The sequence below is a fragment of the Heteronotia binoei genome, chromosome 8, assembly GCF_032191835.1.
Source record: "Heteronotia binoei isolate CCM8104 ecotype False Entrance Well chromosome 8, APGP_CSIRO_Hbin_v1, whole genome shotgun sequence".
Classification (NCBI taxonomy): domain Eukaryota; kingdom Metazoa; phylum Chordata; class Lepidosauria; order Squamata; family Gekkonidae; genus Heteronotia; species Heteronotia binoei.
In genome coordinates, this window is record NC_083230.1 from 90,481,537 (window position 1) to 90,506,593 (window position 25,057).

The window sequence follows — 25,057 nt, forward strand, 5'->3', positions numbered from 1 at the left end:
ATTTTGCTTATATACCTATCTAAAACAATTACACTTATTACTTACACAGAAACCATTCCACTGTTTTACTTATAACTGAACTCTTCATGTTTTAGAAGAACAACTCTTTGTTTTAAAGGATCTCCTACCTCAGAACAACCTCCATGCACTAACCATTCTGTCATTCTACCATATACAACCAAGTAATCTTGTTCTTTGGATCCAACTAAGAATTCTAAGGTAAGAGCCATTGGTGGCAGCAAAAATAAGGAAGGCAAGGAGGCAGCATAACACACATCGCCTCAGAACACTACGAAGAGATATCTTGACAGAGGGTTGCATAGGGGAAAATGTTACACCTGACTAAGGAGTTAATAGCAAAGAAATTAAGTAGACTCGAAAAGCCTGCCCATTAATTTTGTAATGTTCTTTGTTAGAGAACAGTAATTCAGTACCAGACTCTTGCTAAAGCCCACATTATTTATGCTTTAGCAGGTCTTTCCCAAAAACACTGGGAAGTCAGCAAAACTGTATGCACAAGAGTATGAACAAAAAAAGTCAAGTCCAACCCTGCACCCATGCCCTCGACATTTATTAAGCAGCAAGAATGGATTGTAAAAGATTCAGTCATGTCAAAAATTATGTCTCACATCAAGACTGGTGGGAGATTCCTAACAATGGAGAGATGAATGGGGGTACAGTGAGCCTTCTGTCTGGATGAGGTCCATGGCAGATTAGTTGGAAATAGCTATGTATTGCCAAAGAGAAGCAGTTTCAGTAGCTTTGTGAAATGGACCACAAAGCCAAACATTCTGGGGAGGGGGAAGGATTCAAATTACAAGCATCTTGTAGTAATGGAAGGAGCTTCTGTTTTGAACTTAACTTTGTTCAGTGCCCATCATCTGGCAGCCAACAAATTACATTAAGATAATTCCTCCTCAGAACATGATGCAACTTGAAGAAAAGAAACATCAAAGTACGTCATGTCTTGGAAAACCTGATGCACAATAAACCCTGTAATTCACTAATCATATGGTTGTTTTTACAGCAAAGTGGTGGTAAGGTTGCCCATATACTTTTAATTGCATGGTTCTGCGATTTAATATGTTTGCATTTCCCAGTTTCCCCTTAATGCAATATTTCCTGCATTTTGCCACTTTGTTTTAAGACAAATTAGAATCTATTGGTAACATTTTTTATCATCATTAGCACTTGACCTAAATTTCAAGTTTATCTAATTTTTATTATGAGGAAACTGAGAGCATCATTTTTTTTATTTTATTATATTGTTCTCCCACCTTTCCTCCAAGGAACTCAGGGTGACACACAAGGTTCATCTACACCCTGTTTATCCTTACAACATCCTTGTGAGGTAGAATAGGCTTAGAAGTAAATGAATTCAGGAAGGAAGTCCTTCCTATTTGCTTTGGTGTGGATTAGAAGTGACTCTCCTAAATAAATGAGGTTACCTCAGTTAATTGGCCAAAAGAAGCCGATCTGGATTTCCCGTGGTCCACAATTTCTCCCATCTCTTTCCCTGCTGGGCACAGTGGTTCATCCTAAAGAATAGGGAAAGCTGACCTCTTACTGCTCTTTAACCATTCATTGTGAGTGCAAAAGGGTGGCTAAAATTTGCCATGGGGAAGCTAAATGGCATTAAGGACTCCAGAGACTGACAGCCATCCTTGAAATAAGCCTAATGTCAGGTTCCGTTTTCCTGGCCTATTCTATTGGCCGAATGTTTTCTAAAAATGACTTTGAACTCTATACAGAAAACACAGAAGGAGTGTTCATAACAAAGACGGAATATCCTGCTTGTGGGGCAGAAGGTGTTAAATTGGTTTCTCTCTGTGTGTGGGTTCTTCATGAATTATTTTATATACTATTTTAAACGCTTTTTAAAATGTTGAAATGTTTTTATGACCACTGCTTTGGGCACCCTATTTTGGGTGGAAAGGCAGCATAGAAATGTTTTAAATATGACTTCTGGGGAAATGGCAACCTGAACAGGAGCATTCTTAAAGGCTCCAGAGACTTATCTTGCTGTAGGCATATTATGTCAGGATAATCCTCTATCCTCACCTCTTCCTCTGATGGGAAGATACAACTCTGCTGATCCTGTATTGAGCAGGAGGTTGGACTAGATGGCCTGTATGGCTCCTTTCAACATTGATTCTATGGTTCTGATAATATCAAGATCAGCAGAGAATAAGTGGGATTTGCTTCTACTTTTTTCTTTTCCCTCTTTTTTTATAAATCTGTAATCTTCTGGATTGTTTTTAAAGATCCATCTTGGAACTATAACCTATTTCAGAAGACTGGCAGTCTGCCAGCAGCATTTGACTTCACCACTAAGAGAATTTCTGAAAATTGATGGGAGTACAAATTACAGAAAACTAACAAGCAATTTATGGCAGTGCAGAGATAAACTACTGAACAGTGTCCAATTTAACTATTCCTTTCAAGAAAGCTCCAATTTAAAACAGAGTGGAAATATCTGAAGCAGATTAAAGTGTAGCAATTTGCATCCTCGTCTTTTGAATAAACTTTATCTTAGACTTTTCTGCACCTCAGTGTTGCTGCTGTTTCCCAGTGAGTTGAATCCCACACTGATGCTCTGACTTTTTGACACCTCTTCCAGAACAGGGCATTTATTTGGAGAATTTTTTTCTTGAATTCAGATCCAACTCTCCCCATATGTTCTGCACTTCCTTTAAAAAGGGGGAGTGCAGTCATGTTGTCATGTATTTTGTCAGCAAAGGAGCCTCCTTTTTTTGCATATGCAATAATAATAATAATATCATAACACTGTGAAAAATAAAAGTTGGATGGAGAGCCAGTTTGGTGTAGTGGTTAAGTGTGCGGACTCTTATCTGGGAGAACCGGGTTTGATTCCCCACTCGTCCACCTGCACCTGCTGGAATGGCCTTGGGTCAGCCATAGGTCTGGCAGAGGTTGTCCTTGAAAGGGCAGCTGCTGTGAGAGCCCTCTCCAGCCCCACCCACCTCACAGGGTGTCTGTTGTGGGGGAGGAAGGTAAAGGAGATTGTGAGCTGCTCTGAGACTCTTCGGAGTGGAGGGCAGGATATAAATCCAATATCTTCTTCTTCTTCTGTTATGGAGAACAGTGTAACGTACTCGAAGCGGAGACGAGAGTAGGGCAACATGGTTTATTAGGAGCACGTTGCAAGAGAGCGAACACGCGGGCCGGGTCCCGCTTATGTACAATCCCGGGTACAGCCTACTGGGTTGGTCGGGCCAATCCAGCCCCGTTGAACTTCCCGCCACAGCTGGAGATAGGCGGGGACTGGCTCCCGGCGCTGGGGCTCCTGGGACTGCCCAGTTGCCCCCCCCGTCGGGTCGCATGACATTTCTTGATACACTACACCCCTCCCCCCCTGGTTAATGTACAAAGTCCTGTAAGTATGCGGGGGGCCGGCGCTCCCGAGTGGACCGTCTGGGGGGTCCCGGTGGCGGCGGCGCGGCCGCCGAGGATGGTGCCTCGGTGGGTCCTGGAGTGGACGGGGGCGGCCCGTCCGGTTCAGCGGATCCCTCGGGCTCGGTCGGTTCCGGTACCTCCGGCGCCCGCATCACGGATGTTGGGATCGCGTCCTCTAGGCGGTCTCCGTTAGGCTCCTCGCTGGATATAGCCTCGTCCGTGTCTGTTGGGGCCTCCGGAAGGGTGCGGCGCCTCAACTGGTCAATGTGCCGCCGTAGTACCTGGCCCCCCTCCGTTGATATGTCGTAGTGGCGGGACCCGGTTACCCTCAGTACCCGCCCCGCCACCCAATCGGGGCCCCTTGCATAGTTTCGGGCGAAAACTGGGTCGCCCGCGAAGAAGCCCCGGGCGGCGTCACGGACTTCGGGGCTCCCGCGGGTGTCTGAAGCTCGGTCGGGATGCAGCCGGTCCAGCCGGGTTATGAGTTTGCGTCCCATGAGGAGCTCAGCCGGGCTGACTCCTGTGACCGGGTTGGGTGTGATCCGATTATCGAAGAGGAACGCGGCCAGCCTGTGGTCCCAGTCCCCCTGTACAATTCGGCCGAGGGCCTCCTTTGTTGTGCGGACCATCCGCTCCGCCTGGCCGTTGGTGGCCGGATGGAAGGGAGCCGACCTTATGTGCCTGATCAGATATCTTTGCAGGAACGCCTGGAAGTCGGCTGAGGTGAAGGCGGCCCCGTTATCAGAGACTATGGTGTCCGGGATGCCATGTGTGCATAGGACCCTGCGCAGAGCTCTGATCGCGGCTGTGGACGAGGTGGACCGTACGGGGATGACCTCCAGCCATTTGGTGTAGGAGTCCACCATTATGATGAAGGTTTGCCCCTGGAATGGGCCCGCAAAGTCGATATGGAGTCTCGACCATGGTTTCCGGGTGGACTCCCACCTAGTGACGGGGGCGCTGGGCGGCTCGGGCCGTGATTCCTGGCAGGTCTGGCACCCGCGGACCCAGCCCTCGATCTCCCCGTCCATTCCCGGCCACCAGACGTAGCTCCTGGCCAGAGCCTTCATTCGCACTATGCCGGGATGAGTCTCGTGTAGGGATTCTAGAACACGCCTTTGGAGCGGGGGTGGAATCACTACCCTACTGCCCCAAAGTATGCAGCCCTTGTGTGCGGCTAATTCCTCCCTCCTCGCCTTGTAAGGCTTGAATTCTTCCCCCATGTTTCCCTCTGGCCACCCCCTCACCACCCAGTCGAGCACCCGTGCCAGTGTCTTGTGTTTCTGGGTGGCCTTGGCCACCTCCGTTGCGTGGAGGGGCGGCTCTGGGAGGCTCTCTATCATCATGACCTGGTGTGCGGGTGCGGGGTCCGGACCCGTCTCCGGAAGCGGCAAACGGCTAAGCGCATCCGCGTGTCCCATAGCCTTGCCGGCCCTATGAACCAGTGTGTACGTGTATGAGTTGAGGAATTGGTTCCACCTCAACACGCGCTGTGAGAGTATTTGGGGGGTTTGTCGGTCTGGGGCCAGTAGACCTAAGAGGGGCTTGTGGTCCGTGGCAATGGTGAACCTTCTCCCATATAGATACTCATGGAACTTTCGGACCCCTGCCACGATTGCCAGGGCCTCTTTATCTATCTGCGCGTAGTTGCGCTCGGCTGAAGTGAGCGTGCGGGAGTAATATGCGACCGGTACCTCCCTCCCGTCCGGAAGCTGGTGCCCCAGGACTGCTCCCACCCCATACGGCGACGCATCGCAGGCCAGGATGACGGGGAGGGCCTCGTCAAAATGGTGGAGCACCGCATTGGACACCAGGACGTCCTTGACCGCCTGAAACGCCGCGGCCTGTCGTTTGCCCCAAACCCAAGGGGCTTTTTTGTCCAGCAGCCGGTGAAGGGGCTCCGCCAGGGCTGCCTTGTGGGGGAGGAAGGAGTGGTAAAAGTTGAGCACCCCCAAGAAGCTTTGGAGCTCCGCTTTACAAGTGGGAGCCGGGGCTTGCACGATGGCTCGGGTCTTTTCTTCCGTGGGGTGGATTCCTGCTGCGTCAACGGCGAACCCCAGAAACTCCACCCGTGGAACCCCCAGCAAGCATTTCTCTCTCTTGACCTTGAGCCCCGCTGCCTGGAACCGGCGGAGCACCTCTCGAAGGCGGTTGCCGAATTCCTCGGGGTCCAGAGCGGCGACTAAAACGTCGTCGAAAAACGGCTGGACTCCTGGGATCCCCTTCAGGAGAGCGTCCATTAGGCTCTGGAAAATCCCCGGAGCGACGCTAACCCCAAACTGAAGCCTCTTTACCCGGAAAGCCCCCCTGTGGGTCACGATCGTTTGGGCCTCCGCCGTCTTATTGTCTACTGGGAGCTGCTGGTAGGCCTGGGCCAGGTCTAGCTTCCCAAATATCCTAGCCCCCGCTAGGGCGGCCAGGACATGGCTCACCACCGGCACTGGATAGGGGTTGTCCTGTAGTGCCTTGTTTATGGTGCATTTATAATCGGCACAGATCCGCACCTCCCCGTTTGGCTTGATGGGGGTAACGATGGGGGTTTCCCAGGTGGCGTAGTCCACCGGCTCGAGGACGCCTTGTGCCGTGAGGCGGTCTAACTCTGCCTCAATCTTAGGTTTCAAGGCGAACGGAACCCTCCTGGCCTTGAGCCGAATCGGTCTGACCGTGGGGTCTAGGGGCAGGGAGATGGGCGGCCCCCGGTAGCTCCCTAGGGACCCATCGAATACCTCGGGGAATTCCTTGCAAATCTCCCCGAACCCCCGGGGCGTTATGGTCTGGCCCACCCCCTCCACGCGGATTCCCAAGGGTTTGAACCAGGCCAGACCTAGCAGGGTGGCCAGCTGGCGCTTAACCACCAGGATGTCCAGCGGGCCGTGGAAGGACCCCCGCTCGACTTGTACCCGCGCCCACCCCGCAATTTGCACCGGGTTCTTCTGGAAGTCCCGGAGTATGAAGTCTGCCGGCCGAAGTTGCAGCCGCTGGCGGGGACACAGTTCTCTTAGGGTTTCTTCCGCAATGAGGGAAATGGAGGACCCTGAGTCCACCTCCATTTGGCAGGGGTTCCCCTCTATAAGGACCGCCACTTTGATTTTATCGGGGGAATCGTGGGGCAAGTTCAGTACCTGTAGGGACGTAGAGTCTACCGCGTGGGACTCCGCGGACTCGTGGTACGTGGTCGGCTTCCTGCGGTTGGGCTTGGCTCGGCAAGCCCTGGCAATGTGGCCGGTCTTTCCGCAGCTCCTGCAGTCCCAGGTCCGGTACTAGCAGTCTCTCCGCTCGTGGGGGCCGCCGCAGCTGGCGCACTTGGTGGCCGGGGCTCTCTCCGACGCTGGTGGTTGGTTGGTCGCTCGGGGGCGTTGGGTCGCTCTGTTGGGTGGCCTGGCTGGGCGGCGTAGCTGATGGGCTTCCTCCTCCTCGGGGCCGTCGTGGTCCAGCTCTCCGTGGTGGGCAGCTTCCATCTTGGCCCGGGGAAACGTTCGTGCGGTTCGTTCCCATGCCACCGCTTCGCTGAAGGCGGCCTGGAGAGTAAGCTCTTCTTTGGCGAAGAGCTTCTGCTGGAGCCTCTCGTCGCGGAGGCCCCACGTGAATCTGTCCGCCAGGGCTTCCTCCAGTTGGGGGAGGTTGCAGTTCCCGGCGAGTTTGCGGAGGGCCGCCAGGTAGTCCGCGGCGGACTCGCCCGCGATCTGGTCCCGTTTGTGGAACAGGAACCTGCGGGCCACCCGCGAAGGCTGTGGTGAGAAGTGTCCCGTGAGGAGTCGGATGATCTCGTCGTAGGATTTCTCTGCCAGACGGGCGGGTGCCGAGAGACCCTTGGCGATCTCGAACGTGGCAGGCCCGCAGACGCTCATGAGAACGTCCCTCTTTGCTCCGGCGTCAGTGATCTTGTTGGCCCGGAGGTAGAACTCGACCCGCTCCGCGTAGGACTCCCATCCCTCTGGATTGGTTGGGTCGAAGGGCTCGAGGTAGCCGGTGATTCCGCCTTGGTTGGCCATGATGGCGGCGGCAGTCGCTTGTTGCCCAGATCTCCGTCGTAGCCGCTGAGGCTAGTATCCCACCTTCGTCGCCAGTGTAACGTACTCGAAGCGGAGACGAGAGTAGGGCAACATGGTTTATTAGGAGCACGTTGCAAGAGAGCGAACACGCGGGCCGGGTCCCGCTTATGTACAATCCCGGGTACAGCCTACTGGGTTGGTCGGGCCAATCCAGCCCCGTTGAACTTCCCGCCACAGCTGGAGATAGGCGGGGACTGGCTCCCGGCGCTGGGGCTCCTGGGACTGCCCAGTTGCCCCCCCCGTCGGGTCGCATGACATTTCTTGATACACTACAAACAGCATGGCTGCTGCCCTTTCAAACATCCCCTGCTTGTCCTTGGTTGACAACTAAGAAAATGGCTGGCAATTGTCTAACCAATTAATCACTATTATTCAATAATTATGTAGCACGCTGTCACGTGACAGAATCTCCTTTTTGTGCACCTGTGGTAATGTTATAACATTATAAAAAGGCTGGATGTGTGGTGGGGAACAGCATGGTTGCTGCCATTTCAAACGTCCCCTGATCCTCCTTAGCTACCAACTAAGAAAACAGCTGGCAATCATCGAACTGAATATGCAATTCGTAACAGTGTTATTGAATAATAATGAAGCAGGCTCAAAGTGTCCTCACGCACTTTATCAGCATCTGAGCCTTCTTTCTTCAAATATGGGCTAATGGGGCTAGGGTTGCCAGGTCTGGGTTGGAAATACCTGGATACTTTGGGGGTGGATTCAGGAGAGGGTGGGGTTTGGGGAAGGGAGGGGCCTCAGCATGGTACAATGCCATAGAATAAACCCTTCAAAGGAGCGATTTTCTCCAGGGGAAACTGATCTCTGCCAGCTGGAGATCAGCTGAAAAAGTGGGAGATCCCCAGGCCCTGCCTGGAGGCCAGCAACCCTAAGTGGGGCACTAAATTCGATATACTCCTGGGGAGGCAAAAGTTGTGTGGAAAGTTTTACAAATGCTGATTTATTTAAGAATGCCAGAGTGGAGGTTTACATTTGTGTGGAAGTGGTCTTACTGCACAAATCTGTGGATTATCCTCTCTGTGGACTAAACAATCAGATATCATTCTCCCCTCACCCCTATCTTTTCTGATGAAAAATATTTATTTAAAAGGATCAGAGCTTTGGCTCTGGTGTAACACAGCAAAAAAGAGCAACACATAGTCTGGCATTTTTGTCAAATACATTATCAAATAGAAAGATATGATTTACTTTCTTATCCTATATATTTTCTACTAAAGTACCATCTTTGATAATTCTAGACACTTAAAAACAACAAGAAGACTTTGGACTATTTATTTTTCTGATGACAGGAACCATAGAGGAATTAGCACACCGGGGTGGGGGGGACATGGTTGCTGCGCAAGGCCCCCCCTTTTTGTTGCTTCTTTGGGTGAATTACAACAGCCTAATATAGACTTTTAAGACCCAATAAGTTAAAGAAATATGTTTCCCCTTTTTTCTTATGGTTTTCCTTTTTAAAATACGTTATACTATTTAATGGGGGGGGGGGTGGGCTCCCTCTGGGTATCCTACCCCCCCCAGGGAAAGTGTATGCGCAATACATAGCCTCTCCTCTCCCGGTGTAGTGAACGCCGCGTGGTCACTGTCTGGCTATGCCTGGCAGATGGTCACTGCAATGGCCTCTCCTGCATTACTGCATCCGTAGCAACACCTTCTCGATGCCCCCCCCCGTTTTTCACAGAGTTTGCTACGTCATGGTGCGACCGAATTGTCCGGCGGTATAACCGGATGGGCAGGCTGGGCCCACCAACCTCGCCAGCCTACGAGAAGGAAAACTCTAACATCAAACCCGGGCAGATAGAGCTTGTTAATGTAACACCTACCACCTGGAGGACTCGCTGCCGGCGTCCCGGCTTACTGGGCCATGGCAGATGACCCCCAGGTGAAAGGGTGGAGCCAGTACCGCGCACACTGGGCTTCACCTAAAAAATTCCTCTGCGCAGGCCTGAAGGGCATATCCACATACACAACCCACAACGCATCAAGTCCTGCAGCGATGGGCAAGGGGCGAAACGGCAGGTGGAAGGTGCCACTGGAAGCCGCAGTCCCGATCCTGCATGTAGGCGGTTCAGGGTATTGGTCGCCTGATGCTAACCCGGAGACGAAAGCATTTTTCGGCAGCACGCTGAACGACCAAGCAGCCTTATCTAGGGATAGCACTGCTTGCTCCACACGGAGAGGGGCCTAGAAAAGGTGGCCTAAACAAAGCTCGTCTCCTCCACCCCAGTTGGCTAGCCGCGGTCAACGGGCATCCTTACTTGCGGTCAAAAAATAACAACAAAGAAAAGGCATGCACCTGCCTCACAAAGTGTGCAAAGACTAAAGCTTGCGTGTTGGAACATCAGAACCATGCTTGACACAGTAGACAGTGGTCGCCCTGAACGATGCTCTGCTCTAGTTGCCCACGAACTTCTCAGGTTGAATATCGACATAGCAGCCCTCAGTGAGGTCCGTTTCCCTGAGGAAGGTAGTCTTCAAGAACACGGTGCTGGCTATACCCTCTACTGGTCAGGTAAGTCAAAGGCTGAGAGCCGCCTTTCTGGCGTTGGCTTCATGGTCAGGAACTCCATTGCCTCCAAACTCGAAAACCTGCCAACAGGTCACTCAGATCGCATCATGTCCATGCGCCTCCCACTTCAAAACAAGCAGCATGCAACACTCTTCAGTGTGTATGCCCCAACCCTTCAAGCAGATCCTGCAGAAAAGAACAAGTTCTATGCTGATCTACACAACCTCGTACGGAAGACCCCTACAGAGGACAAGGTGATCATCCTTGGCGACTTCAATGCCAAAGTAGGTAAAGACTCAGAAGCCTGGAAAGGAGTACTTGGCAAACACGGCATTGGCAACTGCAATGACAACGGGCGCCTCCTGCTAGAATTCTGCATGGAGCACCAGCTCACCATCACCAACACTATCTTCCAGCAGAAGAACAGTCTGAAGACAACCTGGATGCACCCACGGTCCAAGCACTGGCACCTTATCGACTACATTCTGGTGCGCTAGAGAGACCTTCGAGATGTCTTACACACCCGAGTAATGCCCAGTGCAGAATGTCATACGGATCATCGTCTTGTACGCTGCAATCTCCGTCTTCATTTTAAACCCACACCCAGGAGAGGAGGTATCCCTCGGAGGAAGTTTCAGGTTGGCAGTCTCCAGTCAGCCAAAGTTAAAGCTGCCTTCCAGGCAAAACTCCAGTCAAGAATTGAGGACCCCAGTTGCCCCACAGACCCTTCTCCAGAAGCACTCTGGGAACACCTAAAAACTACCGTCCTGCAGATCTCTGAAGAAGTCCTCGGGTTCTCCACAAGGAAGAACAAGGACTGGTTTGATGAGAACAATCAAGAGATCCAAGATTTACTGGCGAAAAAGAGATCTGCCTACCAAGCACATCTTGCTCAGCCCTCCTGTCCTGGGAAAAAAGCAACCTTTCGCGCTGTATGTAGCAACCTCCAGCGCAAGCTTCGAGACATTCAGAACGAGTGGTGGACCAAGCTTGCTGAGAGAACCCAGCTGTGTGCAGACACTGGTGATTTAAGAGGGTTCTACAAAGCCCTGAAGGCAGTATATGGTCCATCATATCAGACTCAGAGTCCCTTGCGTAGTGCAGACGGCCAAGTGCTCCTCACAGACAAGGCATCCATATTGAACCGGTGGTCGGAGTATTTTCAGGTTCTCTTCAGTGCCAACCGCGTAGTTCAAGATTCAGCAATCCACCTCATCCCACTTCAACCAGTGAAAACAGAGTTGGATGAGATCCCCACTCTAGAAGAGACTGTTAAAGCCATCAAGCAACTGAAAAGTGGCAAGGCAGCAGGAGTTGATGGAATTCCACCAGAGATCTGGAAGCATGGGGGCACAGTACTACATAGCTCACTTCACAAAGTACTTGTCACCTGCTGGGAACAAGGCAAATTACCACAGGACTTTCGCGATGCAATCATCATCACCCTATACAAGAACAAAGGGGAAAAGTCAGACTGCTCCAACTACCGGGGGATAACCCTGCTCTCCATTGCAGGCAAAATCCTTGCCAGAATACTCCTGAACAGACTGGTGCCCACCATTGCAGAAGAACTCCTCCCAGAGAGCCAGTGCGGCTTCAGAGCTAACAGGAGCACCACCGACATGGTATTTGTTCTCAGGCAGCTCCAAGAGAAATGCAGGGAACAGAACAAGGCTCTGTATGTGACTTTGTCGACCTTACCAAAGCGTTCGATACCGTTAGCAGGAAAGGCCTGTGGCAAATCTTGGAACGTTTAGGATGTCTCCCAAGGTTCCTCAGCATGATCATCCAGCTACACGAAGACCAACGAGGCCAAGTCAGACACTGCAACGACCTCTCGGAGCCCTTCCCAATAGGCACAGGTGTAAAGCAAGGCTGCGTTCTCGCGCCAACTCTCTTTACGATCTTCTTTAGCATGATGCTTCAAAGAGCCGCAGTAGATCTAGACGATGACGATGGTGTCTACATCCGCTATCGCACCGATGGCAGCCTGTTCAACCTGAGGCGACGAAAGGCCCACTCCAAGACAATGGAAAAACTCATCCGAGAGCTACTGTTTGCTGATGATGCTGCACTCGTCTCCCACTCGGTATCAGCTCTGCAGCATATGACGTCCTGCTTTGCAGAGGCTGCCAAGCTATTCGGCCTAGAAGTTAGTCTGAAGAAGACAGAAGTTCTCCACCAGCCTGCACCCCAGGAAGATTATCATCCTCCCTGCATCACTGTGGGTGAATCAGTTCTGAAGACAGTCCAGCAGTTCAGCTACCTGGGGTGTATCATCTCCTCAGATGCCAAGATCGACAAGGAGATTGACAACAGGCTGGCAAAGGCAAACCGTGCATTTGGCCGACTGCACAAAAGAGTGTGGAGCAACAAGCATCTGAAAAAAGGCACAAAGATCAATGTTTACAAAGCGGTTGTGATGACAACCCTCATCTACGGCTCCGAATCGTGGGTTTTATACCGTCATCACCTGCGACTCCTTGAGCGCTTTCATCAGCGCTGCCTTCGCACCATCCTCAACATCCACTGGAGTGACTTTGTGACCAACACTGAAGTTCTCAAGCGGGCGGAGGTTACCAGCATCGAGGCACTGCTGTTGAAGACGCAGCTGCGCTGGGCAGGGCATATTTCTAGGATGGAAAACCACTGCCTTCCCAAGATTGCCCTGAATGGCGAACTCTCCACCGGCCATCGAAATAGAGGGGCACCAAAGAAGAGGTACAAAGACTCCTTGAAGAAATCCCTTGGCACCTGTCGCATCAACCATCACCAGTGGTCTGACCTAGCCTCAGATCGCAAAGCATGGAGGCACACCATCCACCAGGCTGTCTCTTCTTTTGAGAACGCACGCATAGCTGGTCTTGAGGACAAAAGGAGATTGAGGAAGAATCGCACTGCTACAGCACCAACCCTAAATCAGACTTTTCCCTGCAGCCACTGTGGCCGGACCTGCCTGTCCCGCATTGGTCTTGTCAGCCACCAGCGAGCCTGCAGCAGACGTGGACTATTGCACCCTTCTTAAATCTTCGTTCGCGAAGCCAAGCCGAGAGAGAGAGATACTATTTAATATAAAATCCCTTTTTGTTTTTCATTTTCTTTCTTTCTCCCTTTTCCTTCCCACTCCTTCTTCCCTCATTATTTCTCGCTCTCCATTTCTTATTAAATCCAAATTTTAATTGATGACATAAAACATAACTGTGACTGTGAAATTATGATTAGGAAATAAGCTACATTTCTCATTCCTTTTACTCTTGTTTAGAATGTTCATTATATACAATTAATAATAATAAAATATTGTTATGCCTCTAAACAGATATTCCAGGGACAGTGCTTACCTAGGTTAATTCTTTTTGCAGATTTTTTTGTGATATGCACTTTATAGCACACAAACCTGTGAAGGCAAAATGGCATTCCTACAGGGCAGCAGTTCTGTTAAGTCAGATCCCAGCCAGTTTACATTAGTATCTATGTGCTTCTCTCTGGGAGCAATCTCTACCCAGAAGTAAATCTATGGGGCTTGCTCCCAGAAAAGTATCCTTAGGATGGCAGCCTCCAGGGTCAGATCTAGGAGGGAGCAGAGAGAGTGCTTGGCCCGGGCATCACCGGAGGGGGGCCCCACCAAATTGGGTATGGAGTCCGTTCTATTCTATGGGTCCATAAGATAGAATGGGACCATAAGGGGGTGTCATTTTTTAATTTTACTCTCCCCCCCTCAAAAAACATGTAGATCCGGTCCTGGCAGCCTCTGTCTCTTCCAGAATCTTTATTTATACACACACACAGAGGTACACACTTGCTCCCTTCTCTTCAGCTGGGGCAGTCACCTCCCCAAGTTCTGATGGGTGACTCAGTTCTCTTTCCTAGCAATTAATGCTCATTGAAGAGTTATCTACAATAAGTAAGAAACATTGCCATTCTTTTGTCATGGTTCTGGTTTTTCTCCAGCTGTGCTGCTCTAGGCTAGATACACAGACCTATTCACAACAACCAGACTCCAGATTCAGAATCGTTTACTAGGTGCTTCCCCTACTAGAAAAATGTTTAAAGTTCTGTAGCTAATGAATGGCATGAGCAGAAAGGTCTTAGAGAAGTCATCTGAATTTTATCCATGTCCTCCTTTCTTATCAATTTGTTCTGCCAAACATCTGTTAGAAATGAACTGGTCAGTGAATGTTTATAGTTTGCAGATATAATAAAATTAATATATTTATTCCACTTATACTCTGTGTTTCTCCCTAAAGGGGACCCGAAATAACTGCCTTCATTTATTTTCACAACGACGCTGTAAGGTTGGTTAAGCTGGCAGTATGTGACTAGCCCATTGTCACCCAGCAATCTCTCATAGCAGAGTGGGGGTTTGAACCTGGGTCTCTCAGATCCTAGTGCAACACTTTACCCTCTAAAACCATAGTTTCCCCAGAAATTCCTACAGTGACATCATGTTGTCACCTGATGATGAGTTTTCACTTTATTCCACCCCCCACCCCCCATGGCTGCCTGAGTGCTGGTGGACAACTGGACATCTCGTACCCTCATTGGGGGCAGGACATCTTGTACCCTCATTGGGCAAATGGCAAGCACAACTGTGTAACTGAGGCAGTTTGTGAGCCAAATCTGGGCCTGAAACCGAGTTTAAATAGGTATAGAAAATGAAATCCAACAATGGTTAAACTGCATGTGCTTGTCCGTTTCCTCTGTTATTCCATCTCCATCCTTTCATCCTCTTCTTTTTCTTTTGTCTCCCCTACTGTCAAATGTAGACTGTAAATCCTCAAGGCTTGTCTTTCTTGCAGATACTAAATCACTGTGTACCTTAATGGTGCTATACAAATTAATAGCAACAATGCTTCTGGCTTAACATTTAAATAAATTGTTGAGAATTTACTGCTGACTGTGAAGCCATTTATTAGCATAAAGATTAATTTATTTAAAATATGCATATTCCGCCCTGTCTCCTGAGACTAAAGGTGGCTAATAAAGCAATGAGTTATGAACACATAAAATAATGTTAACAGTCCATCAACAAGGTAAAATGTCTCAAGATGGAAACAACATGTAAGATAAAATCAGAAGATTAAACTTCCACATGCCTTCCTGAGTACCAAAAGGAAGATACTGCATCTATTTGTTACCCAGAAGCAATGCCAAAGGGGTGGGTGGGTTCTGTTTTATAATGATGTGCAAAATGCCCTTTGTCTTATGTTGGTCTCTTGTTAAGATTAGTATTGTGCAACAGAAAGTGGAAGCAACCCAATTTTATATGGTATTCACAGTACAGTCAGTGCAAATTTTCAGGTATTAAAACACAGAAATAGGAGGGAAGGAAAGAGAGACTTATGTACAGCCTGGTCTTATGCAAGAGAGTTGGTATGGCATAGTGGTTTGAATAGGACTTGGAAAAACAAGGGTTTGACCTTGGGCCTGCCACAGTCTATCAGCCTAAACTACTTCTCAAGGTGGTGGTGGTTGTTAGGATAAGGTGCAGGAGGGGGGAGAAACAAGATATGGCTGTACAGATTCTGCAGAATGATACTAACACAGCTCCTTCTGGACTAATTTATTCCAGAAAGGAGCCACCACAGAGGATGCTCAGGTAGGGAAAGTTGCTAATCTTACCTGTTTGTAAGATGGCACCTTCAAAAGGCCTTGCTCTCTCAATACACTACCGCCTGCCACTGCCTCCCTCTGAATCCCATCCTGTCTCCGGCCCCACTGCCACTGTGGAAGAGCTGGGCTGAAGCAGAGTTGCTGTGGGGGGGGGGGGGGTCTTCCCACAACCGGGAAATAACATGCAGGGAAAGCCAACTAGCTATTCGTCTCCCTGCTTCAGCATGGTTATTTGGCAGCAGCAAATCATAGCTACTATAACCCCTTCACTCTCAGCTGTCCTGTGGCATCCTGAGCCAGGCTGGGCTGCCACAGCAACTCCCCTTGCACACTTTGCACTTCTGGCAGATTCTAACTCCCAAGTTACATTTGCTTGCTCCGGATTTTTGGCTGCAACCTTTAAAATTCGCAAAAATTACACAAAGGAGTGACAAAAAATGTCCCTTAGGCTTTGCATTCTTCTTCCTTTATTTTCTCCCCCCCACCACCACCATCAAGAATGCTATAAGGTCCCCTCTCCCCATAAATACCTCCTTCTTAAGTCCTTGTATATTATACCATAATACTCTCATTGGCTGTGCACTTTCTGATTTTATATAAATTAGTTTGTTCTGATCTATGCTGGCCATGGGCCGTAATAATAATAAACTGAAACTAAACTGAATTCCACCCATAGAAGCTGCCATTTCCTCCAGAAGAACTGATCTTTATAGTGAAGAGATCAGTTGTAATCTGGAGAGACCAGCAGGCTTTACCTGGAAGTTGGCTACCCTACAAAAACCTTCCTGCCTTTGTTATAGTAAGGAATGATGAATACTCTCTGGCTAAGAGCGATCAAACTGTAGGTTTTTGTACTGCAACCTCTTGTGATTTTTTTTTAAAGTACAGCAGCCACGCTGACTTGCAAATGGTTTGATCCACCACTACCCCCTTTCCGCACATTGGTATAGCCAAGCCAGGCGGCGGTGACGAAGAAGCCGCTTCATTTTTGCTGCTGTCGCCTTGGTAAGACGTGGCTATTCCCTGGCACGTAGCTCCGGTTGCCTTTTCGGGCCGGAAGACCGCGGCTGAGCTGTCTGCGGGGGCAGGTACAGGGCACTGCAAGGTCGCACAGCTCATAAACATCCGAGCGCTGCCTTTGGGGTCGCGCAGGCCCAGCCACCGCTCTCCGGAAGACTGAGAAGCAGAAGTTCCAGTGGCTTCTGCGCTTGCGGGAGAAGCAGCTCTTAAAGACATATCCCTGCTGATCACAGCTGGCCAGTAGTTGAGCATCCGGACCACCATGTAAATCGGCCTAGAAAGGCTGAATGGAACGATGCCCAAAAGTTTATCCCTCAACAAATAGGTACATGAAGGCGTTCTGTTCATTTCTCCGAGAAGGGAAAATAGATTTGCTATGCCCTACTCTATGGCTGCGACCACACACACTAAATAATGCACTTTCAATTCACTTTCAAACTGGATTTTGCCAGTTCACACAGTAAACTCCAGTTGGAAAGTGCATTGAAAGTGGATTATTTAGTGTGTGGGATTGCAGTTTATATGTAGGATTATCAACTCCGAATTGGGAAAATCGTGATTAGGGGGTGGACCCTGGGAAGGGTGGGGTTTATGGAGGGGAGGAACCTCCTCAGGGTGTAAGGCAGGGTTGGGGAACTTTTTTTCTGCCAAGGGCCATTTGGATATTTATAGCATCATTCGTGGGCCATAAAAAATTATCAACTTAAAAAACAGTGCTCCCCGGAGGAAGAATGATTCAGGCCAGCAAAATTAATGCAAATAATTGTTTTTCTATTTGAAGTCATGTGGGGAGAGCCTAATCTGGCACACACACACACACTCAGTCCACCACCCTAGGCAAATACCTTGTAGCAAAAGCCCAGCAGGCACTCATTAGTATATTAGACCACATTCCCTAATATTAATATATTGGGCCAAACACTCATTAGCATATTAGGCCACACCATCTGGGATAATCAAGTGCAAACTGAACTGTGACAGTAACTTTTCCAGGCCTTGCAGCAATTCTGGCCAGCCAGCCAGGCCCCAGGGAGTACATCTGGGCCCTGTGACCCCTGCCTGGCCCTGGGGAGGCTGCTGCACAGTGCAGCTGGGCCCCATGATCCTCGCTGGCCAGCCAGGCCCTAGAGAGGCTGCCACACAGCTTGGTTCAGCCCACCAATCCCCAAGGGCCACACCAAGTGACTTCAGGGCCGTATACGGCCTTTGGGACGGAGGTTCCCCACCCCTGGTGTAAGGCCACAGAGCTCATCCTCCAGAACAGCTGTTTTCACCAGGGGAAGTGATTTCTGTCATCTGGAGATCAGTTGTAATTCCAGGGGTTTCCAGGCCCCACCTGGAGGCTAACAGCCCCTGTCGCTAAGTGCTTGCTTGGTTTTGTTTGTGCTCTCTGTCTGAATTGAATCGCCCTTTCCATTTTGTCTTCTCAACAACCATGTCTACTAAAGACATTTTCTGGGATCGAACTCAGGTTGTGAGCAGAGCTTGGACTGCGTTTACCACTGTGCCACAGGGCTCCTATCCATGTCTACTTGGTTAGGCCAAAAGAGGGCAACTGGGCCAAGGGTTTGCTTTATGTCACAACTGGGAATTTGATGTGTTAAGCCCAACAGGCGCGTTCTGTCTAAGCCTACATAAGAGTGTAGCCTTAAACCCCCAAGCTTCATATTCTTGACTTTTTGCCATGTGATCATTCATGTTATAGTTAAATGTATTCACTTTAAGGTGACATGCTTTATTTTTTTTAAAATGTTAAAAATACCGGAATCAAGACCTCTTTTGCCTTTAACAGCAGCGTCACAAATAGCAATTCACTAGGGTTTGGAGGGTTTTTTTGCTGCTGCTACAATGATGCAAGCAGTGGAAAAGCTGCTCTTGTTGAACTTATTAAAATTAAAAATAGCTCTTAGATTCTCTGGAAGATGGATGGAAAAGGTGATAAATGAGTAAATACACAGTAGATGCAACCTAATTTAGTAAATACAGTATGTTGACACAGTGTTCAGTGACTGAACACAAATCCTCCTCCCCGAGTTCTGGTGCAATTTAACACATCCGAGAAATTGTATTGCAGAAGACAAAGAGCTTACAGACCACTAGCTCAGAGGTAGATTTTGAGCTTACAGGTACAGTTTCTTTCAGTTCTGGGGGTGTAGAGGAAAGAACCTGCTCATGTCACTATAATGGCTTGCGTTTGTTTGAGCTCTTTAAAAGGATGTACTTTCTCTCTTTTCACATATAAGCAGTCCACATGTATCCTCAGGTATTATTAAACCCTTGGAAAGGTAAACAAAATATGAAAAGGCAAAATGTGTGAAAAACTACCAAGGCAGCAGCCACATTCAGCCATCATAATAAATCCATTTATAATGCCTCTTTGCAGTGTCCATGTGCTACCTTCCCTTCTGTATGTGTGGAGACTGAATGGAAGCTTCCTGATTTACTATGTCAGAATCAGGACTGGACTTTATCTGATGAAGGGAGCTTTGACTCTTGAAAGCTTATACTCCAAAAATCTTATTAGTTTCTAAGGTGCAACTGGACTAGAATCTGTTTTATTGCAGACTAACATGGCTACTCTCTGAAACTATGGACAACTTCAAGTGTTTCTTCCCCACAAGCCAGGATTATAGACCTGCATTAAACTGAGGGTTTTTTTCAAATCTTGGTATGTATAGTGGAAACTCTCCAGGTTGCCTAGGCATTGCCTTTGGATCTCACAGCTGATGGGAGTTTGATCCAAGATGCCCCAACCCACAAGCTATCAGAGCCATTTCATGTTAATTCCCTATTACCAACAGAGGTTCATCATAGGGCCTGACTACAGCAGTTCATTGTTCATCTGCCACGTTTAACTTTAAAAGGGGTAAATACACTGAGATGAGGAGGCATGTGAGGAGGAAACTGAAAGGAAAGGTACATACGGTCAAAACCCTTGGGGAAGCTTGGACGCTATTTAAAACTATAATCCTAGAAGCTCAGATAAAATACATACCACAAGTTAGGAAAGGCACAAACAGGCATAAGAAAAGGCCTGCGTGGTTAACAAACAAAGTAATGGAAGCTGTAAAAGGTAAGAAGGACTCCTTTAAGCGGTGGAAAACCAGTCCAAGTGAGATTAGTAAAAGGGAACACAGGCTGTGGCAAATCAAATGCAAGACTGTGATCAGGCAGGCAAAAAGGGACTATGAGGAGCATATTGCAAAAAACAAAGACCAACAATAAAAATTTCTTCAAATATATTAGAAGTAGGAAACCAGCCAGGGAGGCAGTGGGGCCCTTGGATGACCATGGGGTAAAAGGATTACTGAAGGAGGATAGGGAAATCGCTGAGAAGCTAAATGAATTTTTTGCCTCCGTCTTCACTGTGGAAGACGAAAACTTTCTGCCCGCCCCAGAACCACTAATTTTGGAAGGGGTGTTGAAAGACCTGAGTCAGATTGAGGTGACAAAAGAGGAGGTCCTACAACTGATAGACAAATTAAAAACTAATAAGTCACCGGGTCCGGATGGCATACATCCGAGAGTTCTGAAAGAACTCAAAGTTGAACTTGTGGATCTTCTAACAAAAATCTGTAATCTTTCATTGAAATCTGCCTCCGTTCCTGAGGACTGGAAGGTAGCAAATGTCACCCCCATCTTTAAAAAGGGTTCCAGAGGAGATCCGGGAAATTACAGGCCAGTCAGTCTGACTTCAATACCGGGAAAGTTGGTAGAAACCATTATCAAGGACAGAATGAGTAGGCACATTGATGAACACGGGTTATTGAGGAAGACTCAGCATGGGTTCTGCAAGGGAAGATCTTGCCTCACTAACCTGTTACATTTCTTTGAGGGGGTGAACAAACATGTGGACAAAGGCGACCCGACAGATGTTGTTTACCTTGACTTCCAGAAAGCTTTTGATAAAGTTCCTCATCAAAGACTCCTTAGAAAACTTGAGAGTCATGGAGTAAAAGGACAGGTCCTCTTGTGGATCAAAAACTGGCTTAGTAATAGGAAGCAGAGAGTCAGTATAAATGGGCAGTCTTCGCAGTGGAGGACAGTAAGCAGTGGGGTGCTGCAGGGCTCGGTACTGGGTCCCATGCTCTTTAACTTGTTCATAAATGATTTAGAGTTGGGAGTGAGCAGTGAAGTGGCCAAGTTTGCGGATGACACTAAATTGTTCAGGGTGGTGAGAACCAGAGAGGATTGTGAGGAACTCCAAAGGGATCTGTTGAGGCTGGGTGAGTGGGCGTCAACGTGGCAGATGCGGTTCAATGTGGCCAAGTGCAAAGTAATGCACATTGGGGCCAAGAATCCCAGCTACAAATACAAGTTGATGGGGTGTGAACTGGCAGAGACTGACCAAGAGAGAGATCTTGGGGTCGTGGTAGATAACTCACTGAAAATGTCAAGACAGTGTGCGTCTGCAATAAAAAAGGCCAACGCCATGCTGGGAATTATTAGGAAGGGAATTGAAAACAAATCAGCCAGTATCATAATGCCCCTGTATAAATCGATGGTGCGGTCTCATTTGGAGTACTGTGTGCAGTTCTGGTTGCCGCACCTCAAAAAGGATATTATAGCATTGGAGAAAGTCCAGAGAAGGGCAACTAGAATGATTAAAGGGCTGGAGCACTTTCCCTATGAAGAAAGGTTGAAACGCTTTGGACTCTTTAGCTTGGAGAAACGCCGACTGCGGGGTGACATGATAGAGGTTTACAAGATAACGCATGGGATGGAGAAAGTAGAGAAAGAAGTACTTTTCTCCCTTTCTCACAATACAAGAACTCGTGGGCATTCGATGAAATTGCTGAGCAGAAAGGTTAAAACGGATAAAAGGAAGTACTTCTTCACCCAAAGGGGGATTAACATGTGGAATTCACTGCCACATGAGGTGGTGGCGGCCACAAGTATAGCCACCTTCAAGAGGGGTTTAGATAAAAATATGGAGCACAGGTCCATTAGTGGCTATTAGCCACAGTGTATGTGTGTATATAAAATTTTTTGCCACTGTGTGACACAGAGTGTTGGACTTGATGGGCCGTTGGCCTGATCCAACATGGCTTCTCTTATGTTCTTATGCCTAAGTTCACATCACTGTCAGACGCCCATCTAGCCTCTGTTTAAAAACCTCCAAAGGAGAGCCCATCACTTCCTGAGGAAGCCTGTTGCATTGAGAAAACACTCTTGTCAAAAAACTTCCTAATTTTTAGCCAAAAACTCTTGATTTAATTTCATCCCACTGATTCTGATCTGACCTTCTGGGGTAACAGAAAACAACTCTGCCCCATCCTCTATATGACTGTCCTTCAAGTATTTGAAGGTGGTGATCATATCACTTCTCAGTCATCTCCTCTCCTGGCTAAACATACCCAGCTCCTTCAACCTTTCCTTATAGGACTTGGTCTTCCAGATCTCCAGATCTTCACCATCTTCATTGCCCTCCTCTGGACATGTTCTAGCTTGTCTGTATCCTTAAATTGTGGTGCCCAAAACTGAACAAAATAGGTGAAGCCTAACCAGAGCAGAGTAAAGCTCTACCATCACTTCACATGTTCTGGACACTATACTTCTCTTGATACAGCTCTTGTCCATATGCAGTTGAAACTGAAGACAGAGAGATTCTGCACAGTCTCCTGCTTTCTGTTAAATTTCAGTGCACTTCCACATCAAAGTGAAGAGTGGCTTCCTTCTGAAAGCTTATTGTTGAAAAGGAACACAGATGTGAACATCTTTGCTAAATAAGAAATTATGATTCTGTTAAAAGCAGCAGATTCAGTTTTCATGCATTATCTGAGCATACTGTAAAATTAAAATTTATTCTTTTTTTGTCTTACAGGCCTTTCCCTCCCAATATAGTGCTACACCCCCAAAATGCAAAGTGGAATGGTTCATAGTGCTCCAAATCTTATGCATTTGATAACAAGATCTCAACCCTTTAAGCTGCTGCCTGCTCTTTCAGCTTTGCAGAATCAAAGAAAAACCAGAAACTTTTTACAGCATTTCAGATACACAACAGAGGTGACTTCAGAAGGGGAGAACAAAACTACAGTTGAGAGCCTCTATGAGTTATCCATTGATATAAGGAAGATCCGTAGACTGAAGCCCTGGATACTCTGTAAAGAAGTGACATATGCCAAGGAAACAGCTAAGATTTTGCAAGAAATGGGAGCTGACAGGAGTGACATAATGTATATTTTTGAGCACTGTCCAGAGGCAATCCTTTGTAGGCCTACAAGTATCAGTTGTCAGAGAGACCTGTGGTTATCTGTCTGCCCAAATGAAAAACGATTGGTGGAACTGATAAAACGCTTCCCAGAAACCTTTTTTACAGTTGAGCACTATGAAAAACAGAAAGGTAACATTAGATTCTTTAAAGATTTGGGCCTTAAAAATACGATTATCAGCAGACTCCTAACAAGTGCCCCAAACATCTTTTACAATCCTGTTGAGAAGAACAAACATATGATAGAAACCTTACAAACTAACTATTTACGTCTAGGCGGTTCAAAAGAGAATATGAAAACTTGGCTACTGAAATTACTAAGTCAAGATCCCTTTATTTTATTAAATAGTCCTGTCACTGTTCAAGAAAACTTGCAGTTTCTTCAGAAGAATGATTTCACAGATTCAGAAATTTTAAGTCTCCTGTCCAGGCTCAAAGGGTTTATTTTTCAGATTAACACTGTTACTATGCAGAATAGCATGTTGTTCTCAAAGAGTGCTTTCAAATGCACTGTTCAAGAATTAAGAGAGCTCATCATAAAATGTCCTGCCCTTCTTTGCAATTCTGTTCCAGTTCTGGAGGAAAGACTGCAGGGGCTATTGAAAGGAGGAATTTCTGTAGGTCAAGTGAAAGACACTCCTGCAGTGTTGGAACTAATACCAGAAATAGTCCAATATAGAATTAAAAAATTAGATGCTATAGGATATGATATAAGAAGAGGAAGTCTAGCAAATGTGACTGGGACAAAAAAGGAATTTGAAGCCACATATGAAAAGATACAAGCAAAGAAAGAGAGACCAATATTTAATCCAGTTGCTCCTTTACATATTGAAGATTAATTTCTACTGAAGTCATGTTATGGTGGAAAAAAGGAAGTTGTCATAACCAAATTTTCACAGCTGCAATAAACCAGATCTATTAGTTCTCAGAGTTGATTTTAAGACCTTTTTCAGACAAAATTAATTTTTGAACATGAACATATGAAGCTGCCTTATACTGAATCAGACCTTTGGTCCATCAAAGTCAGTATTGTCTTCTCAGACTGGCAGCGGCTCTCCAGGGTCTCAAGCTGAGGCTTTTTCACACCTATTTGCCTGGATCCTTTTTTGGAGACGCCAGGGATTGAACCTGGGACCTTCTGTTTCCCAAGCAGATGCTCTACCACTGAGCCACCGTCCCTCCCCATGTTTATAAACATGGAGCTATATAACAGGATTGCATGCTGCCCCATCTATTAGGGAAGTCTAGTTAATGATGCTGTCTTTAGCAGTACTGCTAATAATCAACAACACAAAAGTGTGTTTCAGAAGACAAAACTTTTGGAAAACTGTACTTTCAAAATACCAATGAAATTCTGATATTCCATAGCTGTAGAGCCTGACCCTATGCCTATTTACTTAGAAGCACTCTGCATTCAGGGGAGTTTACTTCTTGGTAAGTGTGCATTAGTAAGATTGCACACTTCTGTTGTTAGAACTACCTTATTGGAGAGTATCCTAGACTGCATGCAACCCTTTGTTTATAAGTCAATCTGATTAGCGAGGTTTGATTTAAGAAGCAGCATTTCTAGTTGTTATAAAATATATAGGCAGACACAATTATACTACACTGCTGTGATTGTGCCACAATTTATAGAATCCAATTTCCTACAAATCTATCTTGCTTTCATTTTTTTTTTAAGAGAAGGGTCCCCAAAGGCAGAAACTAGCTTTGAAAATGGTAACATGTATTTTTACCAGTAGTAAGAGCAGCCAAGAAATCTATGGAGATGTAAGAGGAAACATTCTAAGGGCATTTCCAAAGATTACATAACAGTGAATCCAGGATTCTGCTACACAGAGCCAGGATCAGCTACCGCTGCCTACTTATTTCAGTCACTGAAATGAACAAGGTAACTGACCCATCTAGCCCAGTGCTGTCTATTAGGACTGGCAGCACTTCTGATTTACACCCTGGAGAACACCTTCCTTAACCTTACTTCCAAACAGCCCTTAACTTAGATATGCCAAAGATTAACTTGGGACCTTGTACATGCAAAGCATGTGCTCTATCGCTGAGCTACTTGGCAGCTGAAATACAAACAGCAATCCTGTGGGTATTATGCATTAGATAACACTCCAATAATTGGAATATATATAATTTGCCAAAAATTAGTTCTTTGGTCTTTAAGCTTTACAAAAATACTGATCTACCTTTTAGAACCAAAACCACTTATCAATAGGCCCA

General features: G+C 47.3%; 1 protein-coding gene across 1 annotated transcript; it reads left to right on the forward strand.

Moving 5' to 3' along the window:
* Positions 1–16,642: 16,642 nt before the first annotated feature.
* On the forward strand, positions 16,643–23,743 carry MTERF2 (mitochondrial transcription termination factor 2). Its single transcript, XM_060245561.1, has 2 exons — positions 16,643–16,945; positions 22,445–23,743. Exon 2 carries the CDS (start codon positions 22,480–22,482, stop codon positions 23,668–23,670), a length of 1,191 nt encoding a protein of 396 aa, XP_060101544.1. The 5' UTR covers positions 16,643–16,945; positions 22,445–22,479; the 3' UTR covers positions 23,671–23,743.
* The last annotated feature ends 1,314 nt before the right edge of the window (positions 23,744–25,057 follow it).

Bases quoted from the DNA above. Each gene is read 5' to 3' on its own strand.
- MTERF2 (XM_060245561.1), top strand. From the start codon at position 22,480: ATGCAAAGTGGAATGGTTCATAGTGCTCCAAATCTTATGCATTTGATA.